This window comes from Capricornis sumatraensis, chromosome 5 (genome assembly GCF_032405125.1).
Source record: "Capricornis sumatraensis isolate serow.1 chromosome 5, serow.2, whole genome shotgun sequence".
In the NCBI taxonomy this organism is placed as follows: domain Eukaryota; kingdom Metazoa; phylum Chordata; class Mammalia; order Artiodactyla; family Bovidae; genus Capricornis; species Capricornis sumatraensis.
This window is the reverse complement of record NC_091073.1, coordinates 60,922,938-60,938,620: the sequence shown is the minus strand read 5'-3', so window position 1 is coordinate 60,938,620 and position 15,683 is coordinate 60,922,938. Positions and strand designations below refer to the sequence as shown.

General features: G+C 38.9%; 1 protein-coding gene across 2 annotated transcripts in view; it reads left to right on the top strand.

The window, feature by feature from the left end:
• The window catches only part of ZNF277 (zinc finger protein 277), a 134,308-nt gene that overhangs the window by 109,461 nt on the left and 9,164 nt on the right, over positions 1-15,683 (top strand). For both annotated transcript variants that reach the window (XM_068973177.1, XM_068973176.1), the window contains exons 6-7: positions 5,069-5,179; positions 8,982-9,114. In XM_068973177.1, coding sequence (XP_068829278.1) covers positions 5,069-5,179; positions 8,982-9,114 — 244 coding nt within the window. The remainder of the gene's footprint in view (positions 1-5,068; positions 5,180-8,981; positions 9,115-15,683) is intronic.

The following is a 15,683-nucleotide window of genomic DNA, read 5'->3' as shown; positions in this document are numbered from 1 at the left end:
AAGGCCAGTCATTATGCTTTTTAACACTGTCTATTTCAAAGAGATTTATGGGGATGGCAGTGAGAACCAGCTCCCAATCAAAAAGTTTACCAAGCACTGCTACTTCCTTTTAACATGTTATTTCTGATTTAACATTAAGACTATGATTAACCCAGCAAGGAGCCGTGTGACTATTATTAGGAATCTCTAGTATTAAAATTCTACAAATATTTTTGTTTTCTATGGCTTAAGTTTTTGTGATAAATGTACATACTGATGTGATTTGAAATATATATTCTTATGATTTATATTAAACTCAGGGATACATGGGTATCAGGATATAATGAGTGAAAGTTTGATAGAGAAAGGCAGTCAGCCTGTTGCAGAGACAGAAGGTTGCTTTATCTTGCACCATACAACCGAGTACATGTGCGTGCATGGGTGCTCACTCTTCTCCGACTCTTTGCAACCCCATGGACTGCAGCCTGCCAGGCTCCTCTGTCCATGGAATTTACCAGGCAAGAATACTAGAGTGGGTTGCCATTTCCTACTCCAGGGGATCTTCCCAACCCAGGGATTGAACCTGCGTCTCCTGCGTCTTCTCCATTGGTAGGCAGATTCTTTATCACTGCACCACTTGCCACAGCTTTAACCAATGATAAAGATAAGCAATGTCTTATTTTTATAAAATGTCCCCTTTCCTTCCGCAGCTCTTGTTTATGAAAAGGTCTGTTTATAATGAAAGATCAACAATATAACCTGATTCCAGCTATGCACGATATTAGCAATGTTTGGGGATTATATTTGTGTTCTTCCAGCCTGGGCATAAAAAGAATAGAAAAACATATGGTGTGGATAATTGTCAAGGATAGAAAAATGAGGACATTCTTGCTATCCTGTGTTTATGTTTATTGTAGTGTCATTACTGATGAGATGGGACTTACTTATACCATTTTGCTGTTTACTTTATTTATTAAGTTTTTAAAAATTTCTTTCCTCCATTACTGCCTTCTGTTTTGGTGAGCAGACATTTTCTAGGGCACCATTTCAATTCCCTTGTTTCTTTTACCTTATTTTTTGAGTTATTTTCTAGTGGTCTACTACCTATGCAGTATAATTTACTGAGGATTACAATTGACATTTTAACTTAAAACAGTTGAACTCAGATTAATACCATTGTAATTTCAACAATACACAAAAAATTTGTTCCAAAATGGCTTGCTCCTCCCCCACTCCTTTGTGCTATTCTTGTCCATAAATTATATCTTTATACATAACAAGCTCATTAACATCTTTGAAATTTTTGTTTCATGCAGTTACTTTTACATCAGATATGGGAAGAAAAGGTTTATAAACAGAAATTCATTTACACTGCCTTTTATATTTGACTATGTGACTACCTTTACTAGTACTTATTTTTTTAATGTATATTTGAATTACTATCTAGCATTATTTTATTTTATCCCAAAGGATTTGTTTTAGTTTCTTATTGGGCAAGTCCTTTAACAGTGAATTTGCTCGGGTTTTATTATCTGGGAAAGTCTTGATTTCATCTTCATTTTTTCTCTTGTTATGGGTCTTTGTAATTTATTCTACATGAAGTTTGTCAGACTTCTTCAATGTTTCAGTTAATGTTTTCCATCAAATTTGAGGAGTTTTTAGCTGTTGTTTCTTCAAATATTATTTCTGCCCCTATCCTTTTTGCTTTTGGGGAATCCTATTATACATAGACTGGTAGATGTAGTAATCTCTGAGGTTCAATTTATTTTATTTTATTTTTTAATTTTAAAACCTTTAATTCTTACATGTGTTCCCAAACATGAACCCCCCCTCCCACCTCCCTCCCCATAACATCTCTGTGGGTCATCCCCATCCACCAGCCCCAAGCATGCTGTATCCTGCGTCAGACATAGACTGGCGATTCAATTCTTACATGATAGTATACATGATAGAATGCCATTCTCCCAAATCATCCCACCCTCTCCCTCTCCCTCTGAGTCCAAAAGTCCGTTATACACAGCTGTGTCTTTTTTGCTGTCTTGCATACAGGGTCGTCATTGCCATCTTTCTAAATTCCATATATATGTGTTAGTATACTGTATTGGTGTTTTTCTTTCTGGCTTACTTCACTGTGTATAATCGGCTCCAGTTTCATCCACCTCATCAGAACTGATTCAAATGAATTCTTTTTAACGGCTGAGTAATACTGCATTGTGTATATGTACCACAGCTTTCTTATCCATTCATCTGCTGATGGACATCTAGGTTGTTTCCATGTCCTGGCTATTATAAACAGTGCTGCGATGAACATTGGGGTACACGTGTCTCTTTCAATTCTGGTTTCCTCGGTGTGTATGCCCAGCAGTGGGATTGCTGGGTCATAAGGCAGTTCTATTTGCAATTTTTTAAGGAATCTCCACACTGTTCTCCATAGTGGCTGTACTAGTTTGCATTCCCACCAACAGTGTAGGAGGGTTCCCTTTTCTCCACACCCTCTCCAGCATTTATTGCTTGCAGATTCTGAGGTTCAATTTAATTTTTGGCATTGTTTCTTCTTCTGTTCTGCAGACTGAAAAATCTCAATTGACCTTCAAGTTCATTGATACTTTATTCTCCAGTTCAAATTTTCTTTTGGGCCCTTCTAGTGAATTTTTCATTTCAGTTACTATACATTTCACCTCCAGAATTTGTATGTTTTGTTGAATTTCTATCTTTTTATTAGTATTCCCATTTTGGTAAGGGTATCCTTATACCTTTTTTTGATTATTTAGTCACAGTTTTCTTTAGTTCTTTGCACATATTTTTATAATCTGATTTATCTTATGATCTTTGTCTGTTATGTCCAACATTTGAGCTTACTCAGAAATAGTGACAGTTTCTATTGACTACTTTCTTTTCATATGGTAGGCCATAGTTTCTTTTCTTTGCATGTCTTGTAATTTGTTTGTTGAAAACTCAACATTTTAAATAATGTGATAACTACAGAAATTAAATTTGTCCCCTACCCAACCAGAGTTTCTGTTGTTGCTGTTTGGGTATTTAGTGAGTTTCCTGAACTGATTCTCTAAAGCATGTATTCTTTGTCAAGTATGGCTGCTGAACATATCTACTCAGCTCAGTGTTCAATAATGATATGGCAGCAAGCCTTAAGAAAACATATCTTCTTTCCTTTGCCAAGGAGTTCTGTGTTTGGCTTGGGACCTATCTTCAGTGCTCCATCAGTTTATAGCTCTGCCTTAACCGTCACTTCCTGCTTGTGTAGAGTCTCAGAGTCAGCCACAGGTGAGAGATTAGGGTCTTCTCAGGGATTTCTTTGGGATGCACACAGCCCTGCACATGTGTGTTTCTAGATCCTTAGAAGTGTGCTTGAACTTTGTTGAAAATCCCCTATGATCATCTCATTCCCCAGATTTTCCTTTTAAGTTTCGTGGCCAGCCTTTCATTTATCCCAATTGATACTGCTTCAGGCAAACTGCATTGTTTAACTATGTAGGGAAACCTTTTTTCCTACAATGAAACAAGAGAGAAATATTTGAGAAAGGAAAAATGCATTGGCTTAGCTCCAGTCTCCTAACTTATGGACCCTAGATATCAAGCCTTTAGGTCCTAGGGAAACTGAGAGCAGTAATCTCCCATAAGTACATTCAGGTGAACTCTCAAAAGTGAGAGATCCTAACTAGGGTGAAGTAATCCTTAATCCTCCAAATGCATTCATAGGCCTTGAACCAGCTATTAATGATTGCTGAATCCTTTCAGGTACAATATAGGGTCTGGATCTAGAGGCACTGAACTCTGCCCCAGTACAGCCTTAAGGTTAGGGGAAGCTCTCCAACCGTCTGCCTCATATAGCCTGCCACTTACCCATCCCAATCCCTGCAAGAGGACCCCACCTCTGCTTCTGCCTGGACCTTCCACGGCCTGGGCCTCATGCCTAGAACCCCTGGAAAAGTCCAGCTCTGTCTGAGCTGTCCCTGGGGGATCCCCTTACAGGCCGAAAAGGTACTGTGGAGTAGTCCAGCACATACTAGTTTTATTCAAATTTGTCTATAATACTTAAGAGGTTGGACAAATGAACATATGAACTATGAGATTCATAAATGTGTCTATTATATAGTAAAGAAAAAAGTCAAACATTGTCATGAAGGTGGTTGCTAAAGCAGTTTGGGGCCAGCTACGTGTCTAAACAAGTTAGAAGAAATAAACTGTGTAATGTCACTGTACATAGTCTGTCATTGGTATATGTACTAATAAGTCCCCCAAAACTGTCACCTTTGTTTTATGAACTAAATTTGTGGCAAACACAAAGTATATATTTTACACATAAAATTTTTTCTGTGTAAAATTTATATTATATTACATAAATTAAAATTTTCCTTCTATACATGAACTGATCAAAAAGATGGTCATTGTGTATGCAAGTTATCATAACCCTTACATGAAATTAGATATGTGAACTGTGGATTCCAGTTTTGATCCAATGATAAGCTAACTAAATGTCTGTGATCCTGGGTTATATTTGTTTATATATTTCTCTTGAGCAGTCGTCTCTTCCTTATTAATTGGAAGAGTAGGCAAAGCACATTTATTTAATAGTTTAAAGGACAGATTCTCAATTCACCAGTAGAGTGTAATCCTGCTCAGTGGTAGATTGTGGAACAAATTTGGACTCCCTTTAAAGAACTGATATGTTTACATGCATACTATAACACAGACTTCCCTGGTGGCTCAGTGGTGAAAAATATACCTGCCAATGCAGGAGACGCAGCTTCCATCCCTGAGTTGGGAAGATTCCCTGGAGAAGGAAATGGCAACCCACTCTGGTATTCTTGTCTGGAAAATCCCATTGACAGAGGATCCTGGTGGGCTACAGTCCATGGGAATAGCAAAGAGTCAGACGTGACTTAGTGACTAAACTTCATAACGTATTAACTCTTTCATAGCCCAAATGTGTGTTGCCATGTTTAACCTTTGTTTGTCTTCTAATTAGTATTGTTATCATTATAAATGCTATCATTATAAATGCTACTCCTGACCCGATTTGTTCCTAGATGAGTTTTAAATAATGTAGATTGCTCAAATTTCTTCCTAGATCTGTTCTTTTGAACCACATGGCCAGAGAACATGCTTTCAACATTGGATTGCCAGACAACATTGTAAACTGCAATGAATTTCTATGTACATTACAGAAAAAGCTTGACAAGTAAGTACATTTTTATGAAACACAACCTAAAGCTATCTTAATCTTGGACTCCACTGTGAATTTTTAAAAATTAATAGTCAAAAGTAATTAAAGAAATAGGATTTTCTCATTTCTCATGTTGGAGGAGTTCACATTTTGTATGACAGTCCTTATTTTGTGTAGATCATATTGCCTTTTAGTTGCCTTTAAATATAAATGTCATATATAGCAAACAGTGTATATACCACTGTAAGGTATGTTATATAGGGTATGAAAAATATACTTACCAGCATAAGAAAGAGGATGTTATTATGCCCCTTCCTCATTAGTATCTCCCTGCTGCTACTGCTGCTGCTAAGTCGCTTCAGTCGTGTCCGACTCTGTGCGACCCCAGAGATGGCAGCCCACCAGGCTCCCCCATCCCTGGGATTCTCCAGGCAAGAACACTGGAATGGGTTGCCATTTCCTTCTCCAATGTGTGAAAGTGAAAAGTGAAAGTGAAGTCACTCAGTCGTGTCTGACTCCTAGCGACCCCATGGACTTCAGCCTTCCAGGCTCCTCTGTCCATGGGATTTTCCAGGCAATAGTACTGGAGAGTATCTCCCTGAGTAACTACTATTCTTCACTTTGTATTCATAATTTCTATGCTTCTCTCTATAATTATTCTACACATTTAGTAAAGTCAAATTCCTAGATATTATTCAACTTTAGGTGAAACATAGTATCCTGCTTGTATTTTTTTAATGTTAGTGTTAATTTACATTTATATATCGTAACACTCCACTTTTCTTGAGGTTATATTCTGGCTGTTTAACTTGTAGAAATAAGGAATAAAATTCTCTACATCACCAAAATGTTTTTCAAAAATCTGTTCACTCTTCTTTCTAAGAAAGGGCTCAAGATTTTACTTTCAAACCCTAGTTTTATTCACTCAAATATAGTACTAATGAATGTAGTTTCTCAGCCCACAACATTTGGAGCAATAACATTGAGCAAGAAATACCCATTATAAAATTCTAAATTCAAATTCTGGTATCAACAGTACATTGAAACAAGTCTCTTCACTCTTTTAATGAATGATCCTTCATTTATAAAATAATACCAGGTGTGTTCTCTAGCAAGACTAGCAGTAATGAATATCCTTAATCAACTTATTTCCCATAAATTGTTTACTATAAAAGAATATAGTTATTTCTGTGGCATAAAAAATAATTGAGATCTTATTTGGTAGAGACGGAAAAGAATTAAAAAATAGCAACAAAAACTTATTTCAGTCATTTTGTTGTCAAACCCAAGTTCATATGCCCAACACACAGTGAGACCAAGCAAACCAAAACGTCAGTTCAACACAGAAAGGTTTATTGCAAGGGCCACACAAAGAAAACAGGTGGCTCATGCTCAGAAGACTACAACTCCCTAATGGGTTTCAGGGAAGCAATTTTTTAACGTAATTTATTTAGTTTTTAATTGAAGGATAATTGCTTTACAGAATTTTGTTGGTTTCTGCAAAACATCAGTCATAGGTATATGTATGTCCCCTCCCTCTTGAACCCCCCTCCCATCTCCTTCCCCAGCCCACCCCTCTAGATAGTCACAGAGCCCCTGTTTGAGTTCCCTGAGTCATACTGCAAATTCCCCCTGGCTCTCTATTTCACGTATGGTAATATAAGTTTCCATGTGACTCTCTCCATACATTCCACCCTCTCCTTCCTCCTCCCTCCCACCATCCCATGTCCATAAATCTGTGTTTGATCAGCTTATGTACAATTCTCTGATTGATTGATGTTGAGGTAACAGGGCAGTGTCACAAGGGTTAACATTATCAATCCTCAGGTTCCAGTAGATCTGGAGCCCACGTGTCCATGGTCATCAGGTATTTCAAGAAGGACCTAAAGATTCCATGACTGCCATATGGCTGATTTACTATTCGATTTACTATTCAAATTCATACAAGTTCTCCTGACCCAACTGCTATTTTTGTCACTACATGTTCCTATCTTGTCAGTCATTAGTTCTTGAGATGGACTTTTGTGACTCAGGGGAGGCCTGGAAGACTGCAACTTTTCTACAGGCAGGAGGCAGGCAGAGGGCTTGGTGGAAGGGTTGTGTCCTGGGAATGCCCCATAGTGTCCTGCTTGGTTATAATTTTAGTGTTTTCATGAATTCTTTGTAACTAGAAAGTAGAACTCTTATGACTGTTGGATAAAAGTTCCAGGCAGTATCAGCTGTCCAGCTTAGTATGAGAAAAGACATTTTTCTAGTAATCTGTTCGAAATTGGTCATTACTGCTTCATTAGGTAATGATTCCCAGTTAGGGGAGATACTCTAGCAGAAGGTACGTGTGAATGATAAGATAGTAAAAGTAGCACTTACTGTGTGCCATGAATATGCTAGGCATTTTATTCATATATATATATATATAAATAAAGCGTGGTTTAAATGTGTTCATGTATTGTTCATATTTTGTGTAAATTATTCTCATGATTATGAATTTATATGTATACATTGTCATAAGTATTCTTTAAAATGTAGGTGTTATCTTCAGGTTAGAGATCAGAAAATGAGTGGTAACAGAGATAACAAGTAACTTGACCAAGTCCCACAGCTGGAGCTAGGAGTTAGACCCTGCAAATCAGGTCACAGTTCAGTTCAGTTGCTCAGTTGTGTCTGACTCTTTGCCACCCCATGAATCGCAGCACGCCAGGCCTCCCTGTCCATCACCAACTCCTGGAGTTCACTCAGACTCACGTCCATCGAGTCGGTGATGCCATCCAGCCATCTCATCCTCTGTCGTCCCCTTCTGCTCCTGCCCCCAATCCCTCCCAGCATCCGAGTCTTTTTCCAGTGAGTCAACTCTTCGCATGAGGTGGCCAAAGTACTGGAGCTTCAGCTTCAGCATCATTCCCTCCAAAGAAATCCCAGGGCTGATCTCCTTCAGAATGGACTGGTTGGATCTCGTTGCAGTCCAAGGGACTCTTAAGAGTCTTCTCCAACACCACAGTTCAAAAGCATTAATTCTTTGGCGCTCAGCTTTCTTCACAGTCCAACTCTCACATCCATACATGACCACTGGAAAAACCATAGCCTCCATGAATCAAGGCAAATTGGAAGTGGTCAGACAGAAGATGGCAAGAGTGAACATCAACATTCTAGGAATCAGTGAACTAAAATGGACTGGAATGGGCGAATTTAACTCAGATGACCATTATATCTACTACTGTGGGCAGGAATCCCTTAGAAGAAATGGAGTAGCCATCATGGTCAATAAAAGAGTCTGAAATGCAGTACTTGGATGCAATCTCAAAAATGACAGAATGATCTCTGTTCATTTCCAAGGCAAACCATTCAATATCATGGTAATCCAAGTCTATGCCCCAACCAGTAACGCTGAAGAAGCTGAAGTTGAACGGTTCTATGAAGACCTACAAGACCTTTTAGAACTAACACCCAAAAAAGATGTCCTTTTCATTATAGGGGACTGGAATGCAAAAGTAGGAAGTCAAGAAACACCTGGAGTAACAGGCAAATTTGGCCTTGGAATATGGAATGAAGCAGGGCAAAGACTAATAGAGTGTTGCCAAGAAAATCAGGTCACAGGATATGCCAAATCACAGACTAATCATTACACTCAGTGGAAGCAACCAGTGCTAGTTATCATTATAATTATTTGAAGAACATACCTTCATTTTCATTTTTAGAATAGATATTTCAATTCAATTAGTAAAGCACCAAAATCATTTAAGACCCAGTAATAATAATAAAGGTCTACTGCAACAGCTATTCAAGGGTCTATTTAATCTCAGGGTTTGTGTCTTTCTTGTAGCTTGCAGTGCTTGTATTGTGAGAAGACCTTCAGGGACAAAAATACACTTAAAGATCATATGAGGAAAAAACAGCATCGTCGGATCAATCCTAAGAACAGAGAATATGACCGATTTTATGTCATCAACTATTTGGTAAGGCTTTCTTTTCTCTTCATAATTTAAAATTTGATTGCCTGTCTACAAACATCAAAATGTGGTTGAGGGATACTTTCAAGCAATGGTTAGTTTACAAAAGGTAACGTGATTTGATTTGTCTCTGATTTGCCAGGTGCTCATATAGTAAAAAGGTTGTATCTCTAGAACTCATAGGGATCTTGCTCAAATAAATAAATGTAAAATATCTGGATAGCCACACATTGCCCCCCACTTATTGTCTGTTACCTTGAGTACAGGGACTTCTATATTCTATATACTATTGTGTTCTGTATACTATATGTATGGATGTATGTTAGTTGCTTAGTCTTGTCCGACTCTTTGTAACCCCACAGACTGTAGCCCACCAGGCCCCTCCGTCCATGGAATTCTCCAGGCAAGAACACTGGAGTGGGTTGCCATTTCCTTCTCCAAAAGGAACTATAGAGAGAAAGAAAGTGAAGTCGCTCAGTTGTGTCTGACTCTTTGCAACCCCATGGACCATAGCCTACCAGGCTCCCCCATCCATGGAATTAACCAGGCAAGAGTACTGGAGTGGGTTGGCATTTCCTTCTTGAGTATACTATATACTTCTGTATATATTAATACAGGGATTTCTATATTCTTTTCTGAAAACATTCTTGACTTCTGGGTGTGCTGGGTGCTGTGCTAGATAAGCATTTATAGTCTCTTTAGTCATGCCCTTTTCCCCCATTAAAATATCTTCACCTTTCTTTCCCCCCCCCCACACACGTGCAAATATATATATATATATATATATATATATATATATATATATATATATAGCTATTAGGATCGGAGAAGGCAATGGCACCCCACTCCAGTACTCTTGCCTGGAAAATCCCATGGATGGAGGAGCCTGGTGGGCTGCAGTCCATGGGGTCGCGAAGAGTCAGACAGGACTGAGCGACTTCACTTTCACTTTTCACTTTCATGCATTGGAGAAGGCAATGGCAACCCACTCCAGTGTCCTTGCCTGGAGAATCCCAGGGACGGGGGAGCCTGGTGGGCTGCCGTCTGTGGGGTCGCACAGAGTCAGAGACGACTGAAGCAACTCAGCAGCAGCAGCAGCAGTAGGATGGATTGATGGGGTTACAGTGTCAAGGATTTTAAATACTTTGTAAACTCTCCTTGCCCAGAAACCTCAGTACCATTTACTGGCCTCTGTAGATTACAGTCCTTTTTGTGTAAGAAGAGGTATTCAGTTGGAGGCAAATGTCCTTCTCTTTAGGTGTATTTGGAAATTTAAAAAGAGATTTTTGGTTGACACACTGACTGGAGAGTGCTACTGGGCCTACCCCCAGTCTGCTGATTTTTATTTTATGTATACATAGCAAAGGAAAGAAACTCTTGTGGGAAGGGGGAACCTTTCCAGGGGCCTGAGAGTGGACTGTTGTCTAACACTTGGAAATGAATTGTCCAAGGAGATTCTCGTGCTCACAAAGCAAGAGACTTTATTGAGAAGGGGCACCAGGGGAGAGCAGCAAAGGGAACCCAGGAGAACCGCTCTGCCACATGGCTCACAGTTTCAGGTTTTATGGTAAGTGGTTTAGTTTCCTGGTTATGGCCAGTCATTTTGACTCATGGTTATTCTTGGGGGCACGCACATCTCTCAGCTAAGGTGGATTTCAGCAGGAAGGATTCCGGGGAGTTAGTAGGACATGTGGACTGGCATCTCCTCTCTCCTTTTGACTTTTCCTGAATTCTTCCAGTTGGTGGTAACTTGTTAGTTCCGCATTACTTCCCAGGACCTCCTGTTGTATGATAACTCATGCAAAGTGGTTGTTATCGTGCCTGTCTAGAATTGGCAGTTTCAGTCAGTGGTTCTCTAACAAAACTACTCATGACAAGAGAAGGAATTAAGTAATTCTGCATCAGAATTGAAAGAAAGATGAGGAGTTCCAGTTCTGACAGCTTTCTAAAGCAAATAGAAAGTGTTTTTTACTCTTAATTTGAAAGAAATTTAATCCAAGCCCATTGGCCACAAAAGGCATAATTGATAATAATGAGCCATTTTATCTATTGGACAGAAAGCATATTCTGAATTATGTTGGAAGTCTCTGCTTTAGGATAAAATTTTTGCCTATTCTAACTAATCCTTAGCATATTAAAATAAAATTCCCCTTGAGAAATAAGTTTAGCATGTGTTTAAAGATTGTCTCTGAAAGGTTGCCGTGGTTTGCTACAAATGTTTTACAACTAGCTAAAGGTAAAGGCACCCTTTTGAGTCTTTCAATCTTCTTGTGAAATCACTCAGTCATTAATTCCTAGAGCAAACGCTGCTTCAGGGCCCAGCCCAGTCCAATAGGGAATGGACTTCAGTGTTAGCTCTAAAATATCCAGCTACTGCAGGAAGCCGTGGAAGCAATTTAATGTACTTCCGCTCTTTTAAGCTAATAGTCAAGAGCTTAGGATTAGCAGAACATTGTCTATTGCTGGAGGTATTTATCTTTTAGAGGAGACTTCAGAGAAACTGCTCACTTTTAGAAAAGTTCGATATGGGCATCAAATAGTGAGACTGTGAAAACTGGAATTATCCGTGAGGACCAGCTGGCTCTAGTTGAGCGTGCTAGATTGTACTGCCCACGGAGAGCCCAGATTTCATGTGGGATGAATCGTGGCTTGAAAGAAGTACTTCAAGAGAATGTAAAGGCTTTAATAACATATAAAATGAAAATTAAATCACTTCAGGGTAATATTGATAGATTTTTTTAAGGCTTTTGGTGGGGGGTTCAACTTTTTATTTTGTATTGGGAAATAACTGGTTAACACTGTTGTGATAGTTTCAGGTGGACAGCAAAGAGACTCAGCCGTACATCGTGTACATGTATCCATTCTCCCTGGTTTGGTTTTAATTAGCAGCTTTTGAGTACCTACTGTGTGCCAGGTACAGGCTTCCCAGGTGGTGCTAGTAAAGAGGTAAAGAACCCTCTTGCCAATGCAGGAGACATAAGAGATCCAGGTTCAGTCCTGGGGTCAGGAAAATCCCCTAGAGGAGGGCTTGGCAACCCACTCCAGTATTCTTGCTTGGAGAATTCTATTGACAGAGGAGCCTGGGGGGCTATGTCCCATAGGGTCACAGAGAGTAGGACACGACTGAAGCAAGTTAGCACTCATGCACGGATGTGCCAGGTACTGTCTTAGGTATTTATATTAAGTCATTTACTCTTAACCACATCCCTGTGACACAGGTTTTGTCCTTATCCTCTTTTATACATTAGGTAGCTAGAGCATAGAGACGTTGAGTAATTTTCCCAGGGTCACATATCTAAAGCTTTCTGTAACAGTTTTCTCCAATTTTTCCTCAGTTTTTACAATTGAAATAGTACCAGTACCCACCTCTTATACTTTGGGTTGGTCTGGGGATTTGGTCAGTTAATGGTGATAAATTCTTAATGATCTACACACATAAACACCCTTTGCCTATTATCTTTTATACCAAAGTAGAAGATGGCCCATGGTCAAGGTAAAGCTGACTTTAATCAGTTCCTTAAGGGCTCTAACCCACAACCCTAGCCATCTTAGCTCTCTATGCTTTTCCATTGAGGCCGACAACAATAAAGTGTTTTGTTTCTGGATTTTCGGTTTTGTTTGTTTTTTCCTTTTCTGACCACACTACACAGCTTATGGGATCTTAGTCCCCCAACCAAGGATTGAACCTATACCCTCGGCAATGAAAGCTCGGAGTCCTAACCACTGAACTGCCAGAGAAACCATAGGAAAGATGTGTTTTAAAAACCTTAAAGTGTTATGATGCCTTGTTGTTGCTCAGTCACTCAGTTGTGTCCAACTTTTTGCGACCCCATGGACTGCAGCATGCCAGGCTTCCCGGTCCTTCACTATCTCCCAGAATTTGCTCAAACTCATGTCCATTGAGTTAGTGATGCCATCCAACCATCTCATCCTTTGTCATCCCCTTATCCTCCTTCCACCAATCTTTCCCAGCATCAGAGTCTTTTCCAGTGAGTCGGCTCTTCGCATCAGGTGGCCAAAGTATTGGAGTTTCAGCTTCAGCATCAGTCCTTCCAATGAATATTCAGGGTTGATTTCCTTTAGAATTGACTGGTTTGATTTCTTTGCTGTCCAAGGGACTCTCAAGAGTCTTCTCCAGCACCACAGTTTGAAAGCATTATTAATTCTTCAACACTCAGCCTTCTTGGTGGTCCAACTCTCACATCCATACATGACCACTAGAAAATCCATAACTTTGACTATATGGACCTTTGTTGGCAAAGTGATGTCTCTGCTTTTAAATTCACTGTCTAGGTTTGTCGTAACTTGGAAATGATATAAACTTATCTTTGGAAAGAATTGAAAAAGCTAATAACATCTCTAAAGATGTACCAGTGCCTTAAGCTAGAGGAGTGCTTATCAGAAGTATCAATCTTAACATTGTTCTTGGAATATTATAAATTAAGGTATAAAAATATATATAGGCTAAATAGATTTTTAAAAACTGTTCCAAATATTAATAGTGTATAGTTAGAGAAAAATGAGAGCCAGTGGTTTTTCATTTTAGTTTTCTTTTAGACTTCATTAATGAAAAATATTTATTATCAAGACTAAACTATTCTAAAAGTCTGGTCAAGCAGTAAATACATTTTTTTTCTTAAGGACTTTTAAGAGCATGTCAGTTTTTTTCTTGTTATTTTATAAATTTTTGGCTGCACTACCCAGCTTGCAAGATCTTAGTTCCTCAACCAGGAATCAAACTCAGGCCCCCAGCAGTGGAAGCTCATAGTCCTAACCACTGGACCACCAGGGAGTTCTTGCTTTATTTTTTTTTAAGGATTAAAAAGAAGAAAAAAGAAAAACAGAAATGAGAGTCATTCATTGTTTTTTCCTCTGAGGGAAAAAGCTGACTTGAGTACGTGGATGTGGGCAAAAGATTGAATTGTCATTTTAGTAGCTAGTGTCTGCACATCCATTTCTCGCATCCTCTTTCCTTCAGAAGAGATTTCATTGACTTCATACATTCTATAAACGTTTGAGTGCTTTCCAGGTACAAGATGCTGGTGGAACAGAAAGAAAAATATGGCAGAACAGCTACTACTTTTAAGAAACTTAGAGATTGGTGTGAGAACCAGATGTGTAAGCGCATTAATTTCAACACCTTGTAATGGTGTATACAGAATTAATGTTTTGACCACTTCTGTAGTAGATCTATGTGGTAATTGAGTCATGCACCCACAGAGTATCCCACTTCGGAACAGAATTTTCAGATCAGCAGTAATGGAATCATCCAGGGTATTCCTGGCAAGATACACTCTGAGAGTCATAAAAGGTGTGAGATCAGTAAACGATGTCCTGATCCCTGTTCAGGACAAAGAGGCTGTTTGGGGTACCTTTTGGGCTCAGCAAATTGATAGATTCCATCTTCTTTCTTGGGAGAAATAATTTTCCTGTTTAATAACTCATATCAGTTTTTTAATACTGATAGACTTGCAAATAAAATATATTAAAGGTCTTTTGCATAATCTAAATTATCTACTTAGAGTTTGTGCTTTGTTTTCTCACAAACAGAAGGGTTCAATGGATTGGGGGTAGTGGGCGGTACAGCTGAGGGGACTAGGTCTCAGGCAGTTTCACCTTCAAATACTCTTGCCTTAGAGGGCAGCAGACTGCTTGACATCATTTTCGAGGCTTCAGCTACATGTTCTGTAGGTGCTCATGGCTCAAGGCCTGAGTTTTACTAAAGGGAAGTATTTTTGCAGTGGTATTATCATTTTTTTTATTTAAATTTTTTTAGTTTTAAAATATACAAACCCATCTGTAACAAAAAATTGTTGTTGTTTAGTCACTGAGTCATGTCCAACTCTTTGTGACCCCATGGACTGTAGCCCACCAGGCTTCTCTGTCCATGGGATTTCCCAGGCAAGAATACTAGAATAGATTGCCATTTCCTTCTCCAGGGGATCTTCCCAACCTAGGGATCAGACTCACATTTCCTGCATTGGCAGGCAGATTCTTTACTGTTGAGCCACCAGAGAAGTTATTATTTAACTCTTAAACCTATTTTTCAGTTTTGTTATAATTCTCTCTACTGTAATTATTTACATTTAAAACACTGTCTCTGTTTCTGATGGATTTTTTTGTGTGTAAGCACATGCAAGTTTGTGAGTTTTAGGGATGAAAGGGTGCTGGGTGAAAGGGACCTTTTTTCCCCACCCTCTCATTGATCATAAGCCATCTGACACAGAGCTTTGAGGAGGTGTTCTGAACATCTTTACTGACATGCCTTCCCAACTTTTTTTTTTTTTGCGTTCTTCTCTTTCCTGATATGATTCATTAGTAGGCACAGTGTCTTAATCAGAGACTAATTTTTTTTTTCTCTTTGTGTCTTGTTCTTATAATAAATCATACATTTAACTGTACCAAGGCAGAGCACTCTAGGAAAGTCTCAGCCACTGTCACATTCAAATCACTTGTTTCCTATTATACTAATGAACACAGAGTTCCATTTTGTTCTCAAGCGGTAAATGGTTAGTGCTGTATTGCCTAGATAAATCCCTGTGTTGTGCTTAATACTGAGAAAGCTGTAAAGTAAT